General features: G+C 41.0%; 1 protein-coding gene across 1 annotated transcript in view; it reads left to right on the forward strand.

Annotated features, from left to right (window-relative positions):
* The window catches only part of efr3a (EFR3 homolog A (S. cerevisiae)), a 79,568-nt gene that overhangs the window by 57,944 nt on the left and 6,624 nt on the right, over positions 1-15,000 (forward strand). Inside the window, exons 15-19 of the mRNA XM_048228209.1 lie at positions 444-519; positions 3,399-3,560; positions 3,723-3,854; positions 4,843-4,910; positions 5,437-5,564. Coding sequence (XP_048084166.1) covers positions 444-519; positions 3,399-3,560; positions 3,723-3,854; positions 4,843-4,910; positions 5,437-5,564 — 566 coding nt within the window. The remainder of the gene's footprint in view (positions 1-443; positions 520-3,398; positions 3,561-3,722; positions 3,855-4,842; positions 4,911-5,436; positions 5,565-15,000) is intronic.

The following is a 15,000-nucleotide window of genomic DNA, read 5'->3' on the forward strand; positions in this document are numbered from 1 at the left end:
GCTACAGCAGCGCTAATCGATAGCGTCTTTGCTACAGCAGCGTAAATCGATAGCATTTTTGCTACAGCAGCGCTAATCGATAGCGTCTTTGCTACAGCAGCGTAAATCGATAGCATTTTTGCTACAGCAGCGCTAATCGATAACGTCTTTGCTACAGCAGCGTAAATCGATAGCATTTTTGCTACAGCAGCACAAATCGATAGCATCTTTGCTACAGCAGCGCTAATCGATCCAATGTTCCAAGTGGTGCATAACTCTCAGATAGTAGTCCAGATCCTATTGGTCAGCACATAACTGCACCAGATCCTATTGGGCAGCACATCATTTTGTCAGTTAAGCTGCCTTTCAGTTTTGTTTTCTCTTGGCAGAATCATTCCTAATGTTGTTTTTATTTTCTCTTGGCAGAATCATTCCTAATGTTTTTTTTTTTTTTCTCTCGGCAGAATCATTCCTAATGTTGCTGCTTTGAAAATCAAACGTGAGAAAATATCCAAGCAGGATGTTATGTTCATGAAGAAGGTACATACACACACACACGCACGCACACACACACACACACACACACACACACACACACACACACACACACACACGCAAATGATGCCTCTACAGGCATTGACCACATTCATGCATTTCATATAGCCTAGCTGTTACGGTTCCCCACAGGAAAACCGCAACATAAATTGGAGAACAACAACTGGGTTAAGGCTCAAAAGGGGTATTTATTTACGTTCCCTACAAAGGGCAAAAAGCAGGCTTGAAAACCGGCAAAAATGCTCTAAAGCGTTGAAAAACTGGAGACAATGAGGTGGTAGCAACCAGCAGGAAAAACCCAGAACATGCTCTGCAGACCAGGTCCAGAATGTGCCTTTTGAAGAGGCTGCATCCTGGCTAATTGGATCACATGGTTAGGGAGCAAGCATAGCAAATGGCAGGTAACAGCACCCCTACTACGCACAGCCAGTAGGGTGTACCAAAAATCATAACAGTAAATCATAAGGAACTTGTGTAGCGATTGGAATCTCGACACCCTGCTGTTTCGCAGCCAGTTGCAACCTAGCGCTCTCAAGCTGAGTAGCCAACTCACGCTTCCTGGCTTGCAACATTAACTCCTGCGTACGTAAGTAGCTCTAGCATATACTCATGGTCTAACTCTTGCAACATTAACTCCTGCGGACGTAAGTAGCTCTAGCATAGTCTCATGGTCTCACTTGCAACATTAACTCCTGCGTACGAACAAGTAGCTCTAGCATGGTCTCGTGGTCTCACTCTTGCAACATTAACTCCTGCGTACGAACAAGTAGCTCTAGCATGGTCTCATGGTCCAACTCTTGCAACATTAACTCCTGCGTACGTAAGTAGCTCTAGCATGGTCTCGTGGTCTCATGGTCTAACTCTTCAGTCGCCATTTGAACGCGAGCAAATCTAAGCCTAGAGAGAGGGAAAAACAGAAGTTACCAAAAACACAAAATAAATATCAGAAGCTGCAACAAGCTTACAAAAATGCAGTCAATGCTTAGTAATAATTTCAAGTGGACAATGAAAGGACCACGGATCAAGTGCGCTGGAATTAGATTAAACACTCAAAAGTTTTTTAACAAGCGCACAAACCGAGACAGCTACATGATACTGCAAAAAAGTTTGAATACTATACAAAAGGTAGAGAAGTAACATTAGTCTACCACTTACATGTCAATAACAAAGCGCTGCAAAAGCAACACAAAAAACAAATATAGGCCGAGCCCACACACACAAACACAGACACACATTTCATATAGCCTAGCCCACACACACACACACACACACACACACACACACACACACACACACACACACTTCATATAGCCTAGCCCACATCTTAAATAAACTGAGTAATTTAACTAGGACCCATTAGGACCCAGGGACATGTCAATAATCCAGCAAAAGGTAACAAAGAGATTTAAAATGACTGTAGTCATGAAGTTTGAGAGTTTGTAGTCATGTAGTCAGAGAGAGTTGCAGCTCAGAGGACTGATTTGAGAAGAGAGGGAAGCTAACTTGGCTAGGCTACCAGCGAGAGTTGCAGCTCGGAGGACTGATTTGAGAAGAGAAGGAAGCTAACTTGGCTAGGCTACCAGAGAGAGTTGCAGCTCGGAGGACTGATTTGAGAAGAGAGGAAAGCTAACTTGGCTAGGCTACCAGCGAGAGTTGAATAGTCAGTTTGAGAAGAGAGGGAAGCTAACTTGGCTAGGCTACCAGCGAGAGTTGCAGTTTCGGAGGACTGATTTGTTACAGTCGTGAATTTGTAATGGTTTGCTTGAGAAGTTAACGAAGTTACCAGTGAGAGTTCTAGGGCCAGGAACTAGGACCCAGGGACATGTCAATAATCCAGCAAAAGGTAACAAAGAGATTTATTTTCAACCAAAGGATATCTGCTAAGACCAAAAAAAATCTCTTTCCACTTTAGGAAATTACACAAACTCATCTCTCAGCGCCAGCCAGCTAGCTGCACACACCTTGGAAACTAGATGGTAATGTCCCCTAGTTGAGAATAGTAGCAACCAAAGTCTGAAGTATCACCACAAAAGCTAATTTAGTTTAGTCGCTACTGCCATTGACATATTGTCAGAGAACAATTCACATTTCTTCTTCTACGGTGTAAAGTAGGTAGCAATAGCCTTTCCACAACAGCGCCACCTCTGTTCAGGAGAATACTGCAACTAGTGTCGCGACCACCACACACCTCACACACACACTCTAGTGTCGCGACCACCACACACCTCACACACACTCTCTAGTGTCACGACCACCACACACCTCACACACACACTCTAGTGTCGCGACCACCACACACCTCACACACACTCTCTAGTGTCACAACCACCACACACCTCACACACACTCTCTAGTGTCACGACCACCACACACCTCACACACACTCTAGTGTCACAACCACCACACACCTCACACACACACTCTAGTGTCGCGACCACCACACACCTCACACACACACTTTAGTGTCACGACCACCACACACCTCACACACACTCTCTAGTGTCACGACCACCACACACCTCACACTCTCTTTCTCTCACCACGTGAGAGTATAAATAGTTGCGGCGTCCTGTGACGTCACATTGTGGTGCGACAGGTCAGAAACGGCGACTGTATAACGCACCTCACACGCTCCCTCTCTCCCTCTCTCTCTCTCACTCTCTCTCTTACTCTCTCTCTCTCACTCTCTCTGTCTCTCTATCTATCTATCTCTCTCTCACTCACACACACACACACACACTCTCTTTCTCTCTCTCACTCACACACACACACATACACTCACTCTCTTTCTTGCGTGTGTGTGTGTATGTGTGTGTGCGTGCATGTGTCTGCGTGTGTGTGCGTGTGCGTGTGCGTGTGTGCAGCATGGTCAGCAGCTGTACAGGCACATCTATCTGGGCTGCAAAGAGGAGGACAACGGCCAGAAGAACTTTGAGCTGCTTTTCACCGCGCTGGCCCTCATCACCATAGAGCTGGCTACCGAGGACGTCATCATAGACCTCATACGCCTGTCACTAGCGCTGCAGGTACACACACACACACACACACACACACACACACACACACACACACACACACACACACACACACACACACACACACACACACACACACACACAACCGTAATAGTGTGCAGTAAGCAGATGTGGTTTTGTGTTGTGGCTGAGCTGCGTTGTGATTGGCTGCAGGACATGGCTCTGGCCAATGAGGAGAACTTGCCGATGTTCGTCCGCTGTGGCGTCATGGCCCTGGTGGCAGCCTACCTCAACTTCCTCAGCCAGATGATCGCCAGCCCAGGCCTGTGCCAGCACGTCAGCAAGGTAAACACAGGCACACACACACACTCTACAAACACACACACTCTATACTCACACACACAATTTTATTCTAAAATTGATGTCTTCAAAAACATACAATGTTTCACTCCCACTTTCTCTCATAAAACAAAATGCACAAACCGAGTAAACAACATTAAATTGTTAAGAATCAAGAAACTCCAAGGCACTCTCTTGAAAAAGCTTGGTCAAGTTAACCTTCTAAAAAACTCCAACGCGATTCAGCTACATGCCTTCTTCTGGGAATTAAAGTTGTTTTTAAATAGAGAGTGCCTTGGAGTTTCTTGATTCTTGGCATTTAGTTTCCCATCCAAAGAGCACCTCTGACTTAACCAAACGTTAGAGTCCAGGAAGCGCTCCTCTACCCCCATTCTTTGTTGAACATTAAATTGTTATTTTCGACTGATGAGACGCATTTGAACATGAAATTGGCCGATCACTGTATTTATACAGTCTGTAGTTTTATTGTTTCTAGGCAGGTAGTAATTTTAATTGCAGGTAGGCTATCTGAAACTTCATTTTCAGGAGACTTGCCATAACTTATGACGCATGTTAAAATGGCTTGCCATAACTTATGACGCATGTTAAAATGGCATGTCATGGTTGTACACACTGCCAGTTTATGGATAAACTGGTTTTCTGTGAGCTCACGAATAAAACACGTTTTTCCTAGAACAGGGATGACATCATATGCAGGTGGATCAGTGCACAGGATGTGATGTCATGTGGCATCTACATGAGTACTGTATATGCAATAGGGCTGTGCATATAAATAATTTTAGAACATTTTAATAACCAACAGTGTTATTCAGATATGATTCAGTTATTTGTGTTGAATAACACACACAGACACACTACACACCACACACTCACATGTACACACACTACACACAACCAGAACCAGAGCAACTTTCTCTGCCAGGGGATTTAAAGGATCCAAATGTGTGTGTGTGTGTGTTTGTGTGTATGTCAGGTGATCGAGTTGAGGAATCTTGAGGCTCCATATCTACTACCTGAGCACGTGTTCCGAGAGAAGTGTCCGTAAGTCGCGTTATTCTCTCTTGTGTTCTATAAAGTGTCCGTAAGTCTGTTATTCTCTCTTGTGTTCTATAAAGTGTCCGTAAGTCGCATTATTCTCTCTTATGTTTCTATAAAGTGTCCGTAAGTAAGTTATTCTCTCTTGTTTTATATAAACTGTCCGTAAGTCTGTTATTCTCTCTTGTGTTCTATAAAGTGTCCGTAAGTCGTATTATTCTCTCTTATGTTTCTATAAAGTGTCCGTTAGTCGCATTATTCTCTCTTATGTTCTATAAAGTGTCCGTAATCGTGTTCTATAAAGTGTGTGTAAGTCGCGTTATTCTCTCGTGTTCTATAAAGTGTCCGTAAGTCGCGTTATTCTCTCGTGTTCTATAAAGTGTGTGTAAGTCACGTTATTCTCTTGTGTTCTATAAAGTGTCTGTAAGTCTGTTATTCTCTCTATGTTTATATGAAGTGAATTAACAGATGGAGCGTGTTTTTGAACAGTACCTGTGTTTTCTATGGTGTGTGTGCGTGTGCGTGTGTTTAGGCTTCCAACGGCACTGCAGGCTGACGACAGGGCGGTGTTTTTTGGTGTGTGTGACATGGCGGAGGCGCTGTGTGGATCAGCCTACAGCGTAGAGCGGCTTCCCATCCCTTATGTTCCCCAAGTCACAGGTAAGCCAATCAGAACATCCCTTATGTTCCCCAAGTCACAGGTAAGCCAATCAGAACATCCCTTATGTTCCCCAAGTCACAGGTAAGCCAATCAGAACTGGCATAGCATTCCCAAAGCCAATCAGAAGTAACCAATCAGAAGTAACTTATCTCTTGTGAAGGTGAGAAGGCCAATCAGAAGTAACTTATCTCTTGTGAAGGTGAGAAGGCCAATCAGAAGTAGGTGAGAAGGCCAATCAAAAGTAGGTGAGAAGGCCAATCAAAAGTAGCTTATCTCTTGTGAAGGTGAGAAGGCCAATCAGAAGTAACTTAGGAAGCTAAATGCTGGAGATCTCTGCTAAGAGATGTGTTCAGATCTAATGGAGGCAAACAACTGATCTGAATTGACACCTGAGTGTGTGTGTGTGCGTGTGTGTGTGCGTGTGTGTGTGTGTGTGTGTGCGTGTGTGTGCGTGCGTGTGTGTGTGTGTGTCTGCCCTGCAAAAAACTGCTTATCTAATAACATCTAACCAAGATTATTAGTTTTATATCAAGATAAAAATAACTACTTTGTTTTGTTTTCAGTATAAAGAGACTTACCTAGCGCTTTCTCGTGAAATCATTTGACTTATTTTTAAGACATCTCATCCTGAAAACAAGCACATTTTTCTGCCAGTCCATTAAGCAAATTTGTCCTAAAAACAAGCAAATTTGTCTGCCAGTGCGTTGAGTAAATTTGTCTTGATAAGACTCCTTAAAATAAGTCAAAGTCTTCTTAAATTAGGTCAAAATGATCTTTCGAGAGAGCACTAGGTAAGTCTTTTCATACTAAAAACAATACAAAATAGATTTTTTGATCTTATTATAAGATTAATGGTTAGATTAATGGTTAGAACACTTGGTTAGATTTCATTTTTTGCAGTGGTGTGTGTGTGTGTGTGTGTGTGTGTGTGTGTGTGTGTGTGTGTTCACTGATTCAATGGCTAATCTAACCTTATTTTTCAACCACTGTGCCATGGAAAATGATCATTGGTCCAAAAATATGAATTTCTCATTTTTATTGCTGACAATAAAACAGGACCACCTCTTTATAGCCAATAAAACAGTATGTGTGTGTGTGTGTGTGTGTGAGGTAACCTCTTTATATCCAATGGTGTTTTGTTTTGGGCCACATCTTATCCAATTGTTCTTTTGTGTACTAATGGAGAATGCATAGCATTGTGCAGGTTCATACAGGTTCTTTGATTATGGGAGACTCAGATTTTTGTTACATTTGGGATGTTGGTGCGCCAAAAATGAGTGAATGAGTCAAAAATGTGCCATGGTAAAAAAAGGTAAAAAAAAAACAATGAATTAAGCTACTACGTGCTTTCTATAGACTACATTCTATAGACTGTGTCTGAGAGAAAGAGAGAGAAACTCATTAATGTTGTCTGAATGTTCTTTAATTCTGTCTCGTTGAATCTATGGGTGTGTGTGTGTGTGTGTGTGTGCGTGCATTTGTGCGTGTGTGTATCTGTGCATGCATTAGTATTGTACACGGTAGGAAAGATCCTTCACAGATGCAGACAGACATCCAGAGGTAAAACTCCTTCTCTGCCTATTTAGCTTAGCTTAGTGCAGTCATATCAGGTAGTGTGTGTTTGTGTGCTAGCTGTGTAGCTAGTGTTCCTGTATTGGACTAGATTATAGTCTTTTTACAGTCCTAGGGCCGTATTACAGAAACTTCCATATTGGACTAGTTTACAGGGCTGAGCGATATGGACCAAAACTGATGTCCCGATATTTTGGGGCTCATTGGCGATATACAATATATATCGATATTTTAAACAGAAAGAGCTAAGTGTTCCGTATTCACTCAACATGACAATTATGACACCAGCTTGAATTAGAATGATTTCAGACTGCTCTAACACAGCTGTGCAAAAAAGTGTAAACAATAACATATAGGCCTACCAATACCAATAGGCATAGTAGGCTACAGCTGCTCTGATAAAGCTGTGCAAATAACAAAAGACCAATAAGTCGACCCTGACTGACAACACAGACCTACATTGTACTGCACAATGCAATATTTTGGGCACAAAAATATTGAAAAAAACCTGCGGTTTTGTCACACAATGCAGTTTTTTTTCCGTAAGGGTTTGATAGGGCCTAGATGACAAGCACATTTCTGATTGCCTAGACCAGTGTTTCCCAAACTTTTTTTCTGGGGACCCACTTTTTAAAAATGACAGACCATCGCAACCCATTTCACTTCAGATCTAACATGCAACCTGCATGCAACCACCAATATTGTTTTAGGCCACAGGTTCTCAAACATTTCTTGGGGATATTCTTGCATGCTACGCAGTCGTCGTCACTCTTCAGCATAGTAAGCTGTTCCTTTATTTCTAAAGAGAGATGTTGCAGACAAATGGATCCATAACACTGTCAATCCCTATGTAAACATGTAGCAAATAACTCAAGTCATTGTAGCCTATTTGTGGAGGTTTCTTTATTTGGAAATTTGAATCCGCATTTCACTCTGGAGTTAAAACGTTTGTTTGTAGGCCGCTGTGTATTGATGTTGGGACAAGCTATGTTGTAAGAATGTGAAATGAATACATATCAGAACAATGGCTTTTGCGCGATAGTCAAAAGATAATGCGCCTTACTGCCTAGTTGAGTTTGCAAGGTGGAAAACGAGAGGAAATAATAGGGTTTAAAATGTCTATTTAACTTGTAGCCTACCTAATATAATGCACTGTTGAGTGTTTTAAATCCGAAATAATAAGGAATGTGATGAGGTTGCTATTAACTTTAAAGAATGCATCTACAATCGAAACTATCTACAGCCTATGACGCAAATTGAATTGCAATGTTCGGTACGGATGTCTGCTTTAGTTGACTAGATTTTAATCGGTGAAGTTGAGGAGCTGGTGTCCGTTAATGTTAAATTGCAAATAGGCTGATTCATGTCCCTTGCATTTTGCAACTGCGAGGTCCATGGCAGGCGCCCCACAGAAATGTTTCATTTTGCGAGTGAGATGTCCACGCTGTCCCCTCTGCGACGCGTTCGCCCCCCAATTTCAGAGCTATTATAAATACAAAATTACAAAGTTACAAACAAACAAACAAACTATATCCTAATAGAAAACTGATAGCTTTCCTGGCTAAATTGTATAAGTTAGGCCTATTAGACAACATAAATTGTGCTGGCGACCCAAATAAAATCTCCTGCGACCCAGTCTTTGGGAAACACTGGCCTAGACATGTGTGACTTGCTATCGATAAAAATTAAATAGTTTTAAACAATAAGGCTACTTAAACAACGTAACTGAGAAAAAAAAACCTATGCACGAACGAATGGGGTTTCAGGAATCATAAAAAATGATGCCCCTACTGCTCACGAGTCCCCGCGTGCATATCCTTTTAATAAAATCAGCGTGTAGATTGTCTCCCGGAGGACTTTAGATCTGCCATATCGCTAAAGAAAGCAAGCACCCACCTCATAAGTATATTTAAATTAGCTATGTACCAAAAATGTGTACAAAACCGCTTGGAGCTCCAGTAGAATGTTGATTTCACAACGAGAATTCTCTGTCTAACCATTGCTGTGCCGACGGAAATAGGCATCAGCACCAACCTCTGATCACGGTAAACAAAATCTGACTCAGTGTCCGTCATGTTTGAAAGTTTGTAGTAGCCTACTGCGAGGGAGAACGTGCACACGCAAGGGGCGCAGTTGAGCAGAGCTGTGGCTGTCTGAATGGTCTGAACACAGAAGAGCAAGTGGCTTTGATAAAATGGCCCATTATTTAACAATATACCGGTATGACGATATTGTCTCAACTACATGTCGTTTTCAAAAATATATCGGTCGTAGTCGTAATACCGATATATCACCCAGCCCTAGTTTACAGTCTGTTTACAGTCCTGGGGCCGTATTACAGAAACTTCCTATCTTAACCCTTTAGGCGCCAGAGTTTTTTTTTCGAAACGTTCGATTTTGACATCTTCATTTCAAAAGGCTATATCTTAAAAGTGATAAGAGATAGAGACTTTCTGTAAATTAGAGAAATATTAAGGATGACCCAAAGTTTATGTAGGGATTAAATGTTTATATCTAATTAGCATATTATGACGTCATATGGTGGCGGCCATCTTTGATTATAGAATTTTCATGAAAAGTCGCATGTTTGAATGATAAAATGCACCACTTCTTTCCCCCCAAAATGTCCCTCACCTTCTGTATGCTATATTGCACAATACTGAATGCTCAGGTAAATAGTAAGTAGTAAACAAACTATGTAAATCATTACTAATAAATGGCAGAAACAAACCAAATGCATGTAGCGGTAGGCGCCTTTTGCTGTAGAGATTTTCCATTTACTACATACAGTAGGCACTCTGATTCCATGTATGGGGCACATATATATTATTCAGATGACACACAAACACAAGTAGACAAGACCTTTTTAGTTCAAAAGCTCACTTGCCACGGCAAGGCACAGATCAGAGTGAGATGATGAGACAAAACAAGAGACAATGTTAGTATTTGTTTTTTCTTTTTGTTGTTTTTGTTGATGTTTTTTTGTTTTTTTTTCTTAGCTGACAAAGACACACACATCACAAGGACATGAACACCAAAAAAGAACACATATATGTCCTAAATGGTCAGGGAAATAGATAATCAACAGTGTAAATCATTACTAATAAATGGCTGACAATTTTTTTTTTTTTTTATGTAGCAGGCCTTTTTGCTGTAGAGATAATGACTATCCATATCCATATCCTATCCATACAGGGCCGGCATTCCCATCATCTTGTGATAGACTATGCATGGCCTAATGGCTCTCCCTGCCCCGTGTCACCACCTCTGCTCCTGTTGCGAGCAGCGTGGCCAGATCTGCCTGGCCAAGGCGTCGAGTGGAGAGAATTTGGCGCAGCTCGGACTAGGCCTACTGTCATTCTCATTGCGACTCCCCACACTGCCCTCGTTCCCCCCTAACTGTCCTATGAGCGCTTCGACCTCGTCTAACATACCCAGTGGCATTAGACAAAGGCTCCACCACGTTACTGTCGCCGCGATTGCGGAGAGGCACACGTTCAAAGACAGAAGCTAAGCTATGGACATTAGGCTACCTCCAGCCTCGTTAAGCCCACACCACTAACACCCTGCTAACTTCCCGATGAACACTCCGAACCCGTGAAACATTATTCTCACCAGTGACATTGGGCAAACGATTCAACGTTTGTGCTTGGTGTAAGCTAAACTATGGAGTAAACTCTCACTTTGTCCAGCTGCATCATTGCAAGGCAGGGACGCATCTGAAGCCTCACTAAACAAATCACCGTCATTTTCTGACAAAGTGGCTCACACGCACACTAGCTCCGGTATTTCACGCACTGATTCAATGCGCTGTAGCTAGAAAGTTTTGTTTAAAGCCTGCCCTTTTTTCGACTCGGGGATGACGTATGACATGTCTGCCATCTAGTGGAGTGGAGGTCGAACGAAATATGACCCCCTATTTGACTAAATCGGCCGTTTTATTCAATACCGCATCTTGTCGACTAAAGTCGACCGTGGCGCCTAGAGGGTTAAGTCTTAAGTTAAGATAGATGAAATATAAGAACATATAGAATTTTTCTCAATGTGGTATTAGAAACGAATCGGTACAACCAGCACTGTCTCATGACTGTGTTAGAAACGAATCGATACAACCAGCACAGCCTCATGACGGTATTAGAAACAAATCAATACAACCAGCACAGCCTCATGACGGTATTAGAAACAAATCGGTACAACCAGCTCTGTCTCATGACTGTGTTAGAAACAAATCGGTACAACCAGCACTGTCTCATGACGGTGTTAGAAACAAATCGGTACAACCAGCACTGTCTCATGACGGCGTGTTGGCCTCTCAGGAACAGGTCGTAGCGAATAATAGCCTGGGGTAGCCTGTACCGACTTCTGAGAAGTTTATCATTGAAACATACAGTAACACGTCGTTGTGATCACCAAAAAGCCTTTCCATAAATATATTTTGTCTTACACGATTACAATTAGGTCTATATTTTTGTTGTAAATGTAATAAAAGAGCTGCCATTTCAAGTTAATAGATGTGGCAAATTTGTGACACTTAGGAGAGCTTATGGGTCATCCTAAAGTTAGGAACATTTATTTAGGATTTTGGTGACTTCACAGAATATATATAAGGAACAGGAGGGGCCCAAGAACAGAACCCTGGGGGACACCACGAGTGACAGGGGATATGGCAGACTTAGAAAAAATAGAAAATAGATGCCCAATAAGTGCCCAAAGTGCGTGGCCGCTGAGTGGAGGGACTTGGTTAGGATTAGCGATTAACTAATTTCATTTAAGGGTTAAGGTTAGCGCTTGAGAGTACGTTAGCTACTCATCGATGATTCTGCATTGAGCAGATAAAGTGTCAAAACATCTATTTGGTATTGTTTTTAGTTTGAAGAGACCCACTGCAAAAAGTGATATCTTACTAAGTAAGTAAGTATATATACTCTTTTGATCCCGTGAGGGAAATTTGGTCTCTGCATTTATCCCAATCTGTGAATTAGTGAAACACACTAAGCACACAGTGAACAGACAGTGAGGTGAAGCACACACTAATCCCGGCGCAGTGAGCTGCCTGCAACAACAGCGGCGCTCGGGGAGCAGTGAGGGGTTGGGTGCCTTGCTCAAGAGCACTTCAGCCGTGCCTACTTGTCGGGGTTCGAACCGGCAACCCTCCGGTTACAAGTCCTAAGCGCTAACCAGTAGGCCACGGCTGCCCCTACTAAGTGTTATAATCTTATATTAAGATAAAACATCTTATTTGGTATTGTTTTTAGTATGAAGAGACTTACACTGCAAAAAGTGATATCTTACTAAGTGTTATAATCTTATATTAAGATAAAACATCTATTTGGTATTGTTTTTAGTATGAAGAGACTTACCTAGCGCTCTCTTGAAAGATTATTTTGACTTAATTTAAGAAGACTTTGACTTATTTTAAGGAGTCTTATCAAGACAAATTTGCTCAACGCACTAGGAGACAAATTTGCTTGTTTTTAGGACAAATTTCTCTGTGTTTCCTGTCTTGACTTGTGTGTCCTGTGTTTCCTGTCTTGACTTGTGTTTCTCTGTGTTTCTTGTTGTGTTGTGACGTGTATTTTCCCTCTTGCTCTCTGTGGAATATCCTCTATGGTGAGTGAACGTCTTGTGCGATGAAAAACGCGTGCAATACTTACTGTTTATTTTGCACTTCAGAAGGTACGTGTGTACGTCTGTTATGTTGCTCTTCAGGTGTACCTGGTGGTATGTGTGTTATGTTGCACTTCAGGTGGTACGTGTGTACGTGTGTTATGCTGCACTTCAGGTGTACCTGGTGATATGTGTGTTATGTTGCACTTCAGGTGGTAGGTGTGTACGTGTGTTATGTTGCACTTCAGGTGGTACGTGTGTATGTGTGTTATGCTGCACTTCAGGTGTACCTGGTGGTATGTGTGTTATGTTGCACTTCAGGTGGTATGTGTGTATGTGTGTTATGCTGCACTTCAGGTGTACCTGGTGGTATGTGTGTTATGTTGCACTTCAGGTGGTAGGTGTGTACGTGTGTTATGTTGCACTTCAGGTGGTAGGTGTGTACGTGTGTTATGTTGCACTTCAGGTGGTACGTGTGTACGTGTGTATGTGTGTGTTATGCTGCACTTCAGGTGTACCTGGTGGTACGTGTGTTATGTTGCTCTTCAGGTGTACCTGGTGGTATGTGTGCACTACTTTTGGTAACACTTTATAATAACTGCACACAATTCATCATTTATTAAGCCTTTGTTACTTATTAGTTAATGGTTTATCATTAGCAATTTCTTGTTCATACATAATTTTATCATCAGTAAAGCATTTGTTCACACAGTTCTAAATTGTTTGTTCATAGTAAATAAACCTTTATCTAAAATATGTTTATACATTATTGTTTATACTTAATAAATGATCCAATAATATGTTTTTGATAAATATTTCCATGATTGAATGAATGTGAATGTAATCTTTACAACTCATTTGTAAATGTGTTGCAAGTCATAGAAAGTCCTCACTTTAGATAAGCTCACAAAATACCATTAACTAACCACTTGTAACTCCTGAGTTAATCATGAATTATAGTATTAGGAAGTGGTTTATAAAATATGTATCCTCACCCTAACTAATGATTAGTGCATGTGTATGTAACAACTGTTAAATAATGGAAATATTACTTCATCAAAAACATATTATTGCATCATTTATTAAGAATAAATATTGCATATTTTACTATTATTAAGAAAATATTGCATATTTTATTAACAATAATGTTTATAATTTTTAATTTCCCCTAGGGATCAATAAAGTATGTATCTATCTATCTACCTATCTATCAATAATGTATAAACATATTTTAGATATAGGCTTATTTACTATGAACAAACCATGTCTAACTGTGTGTACACATACATAGGAGCAATGCTTTACAAATGATGAACAAAGCATTTTGTAATAGTTTGCAACTGGTTTATAATGGGAAAATGATATAATTTATAAGTGGTTGTTTCATTATTTACTAAGTATAAGTCATGTACTTACAAACATATTTTTTGGATAGGCTTATTTACTATGAACAAACCATTTATAACTGTGTGAACAAATGCTTTACTGATGATACAAGAAATTATTAATGATGAACAAAGTATTAACTATTAAGTAACAAAGGCTTAATAAATAATGAATTGTGTGCAGTTATTATAAAGTGTTACCCTACTTTCTTATGTGAAATGTTTGTTACAAACCAGCACATGGAGTGTGGAGAAATGCAATTTTGTTCTACTGTGCAATAGCTGTTCTATTGTCGATTGACAATAAAGTTCACTTTGACTTGTGTGTGTTCCTTTGTTTATTAGTGCAGATGTGTGTGTGTGTGTGTAGGTGTGTATGATATCATGTGTGTGTTCCTTTGTTTATCAGTGCAGATGTGTGTGTGTGTGTGTGGGTGTATGATACCATGTGTGTGTTCCTTTGTTTTATCAGTGCAGGTGTGTGTGTGTGTATGATAACATGTGTGTGTTCCTTTGTTTTATCAGTGCAGGTGTGTGTGTGTGTGTATGATAACACCAAACATGCCATGTGTGTGTGTGTGTTCCTTTGTTTATTAGTGCAGATGTGTGTGTGTGTGTGTGTGTGTGTGTGTGTGTGTGTGTGTGTGTGTGTGTGTGTGTGTGTGTGTGTTAGCATCATTGAGTGTGTTTATGTACTCATCAGTTCAGTGTGTGTGTGTGTGTTCCTTTATTTATTAGTGCAGATGTGTGTGTGTGTGTGTGTGTGTGTGTGTGTGTGTGTGTGTGTGTGTGTGTTCGCATCATTGAGTGTGTTTATGTACTCATCAGTTCAGTGTGTGTGTGTGTGTGTTCACATACTGTAGGTGTTTAT

The sequence above is a fragment of the Alosa alosa genome, chromosome 19 (genome assembly GCF_017589495.1).
Source record: "Alosa alosa isolate M-15738 ecotype Scorff River chromosome 19, AALO_Geno_1.1, whole genome shotgun sequence".
NCBI lineage: Eukaryota > Metazoa > Chordata > Actinopteri > Clupeiformes > Clupeidae > Alosa > Alosa alosa.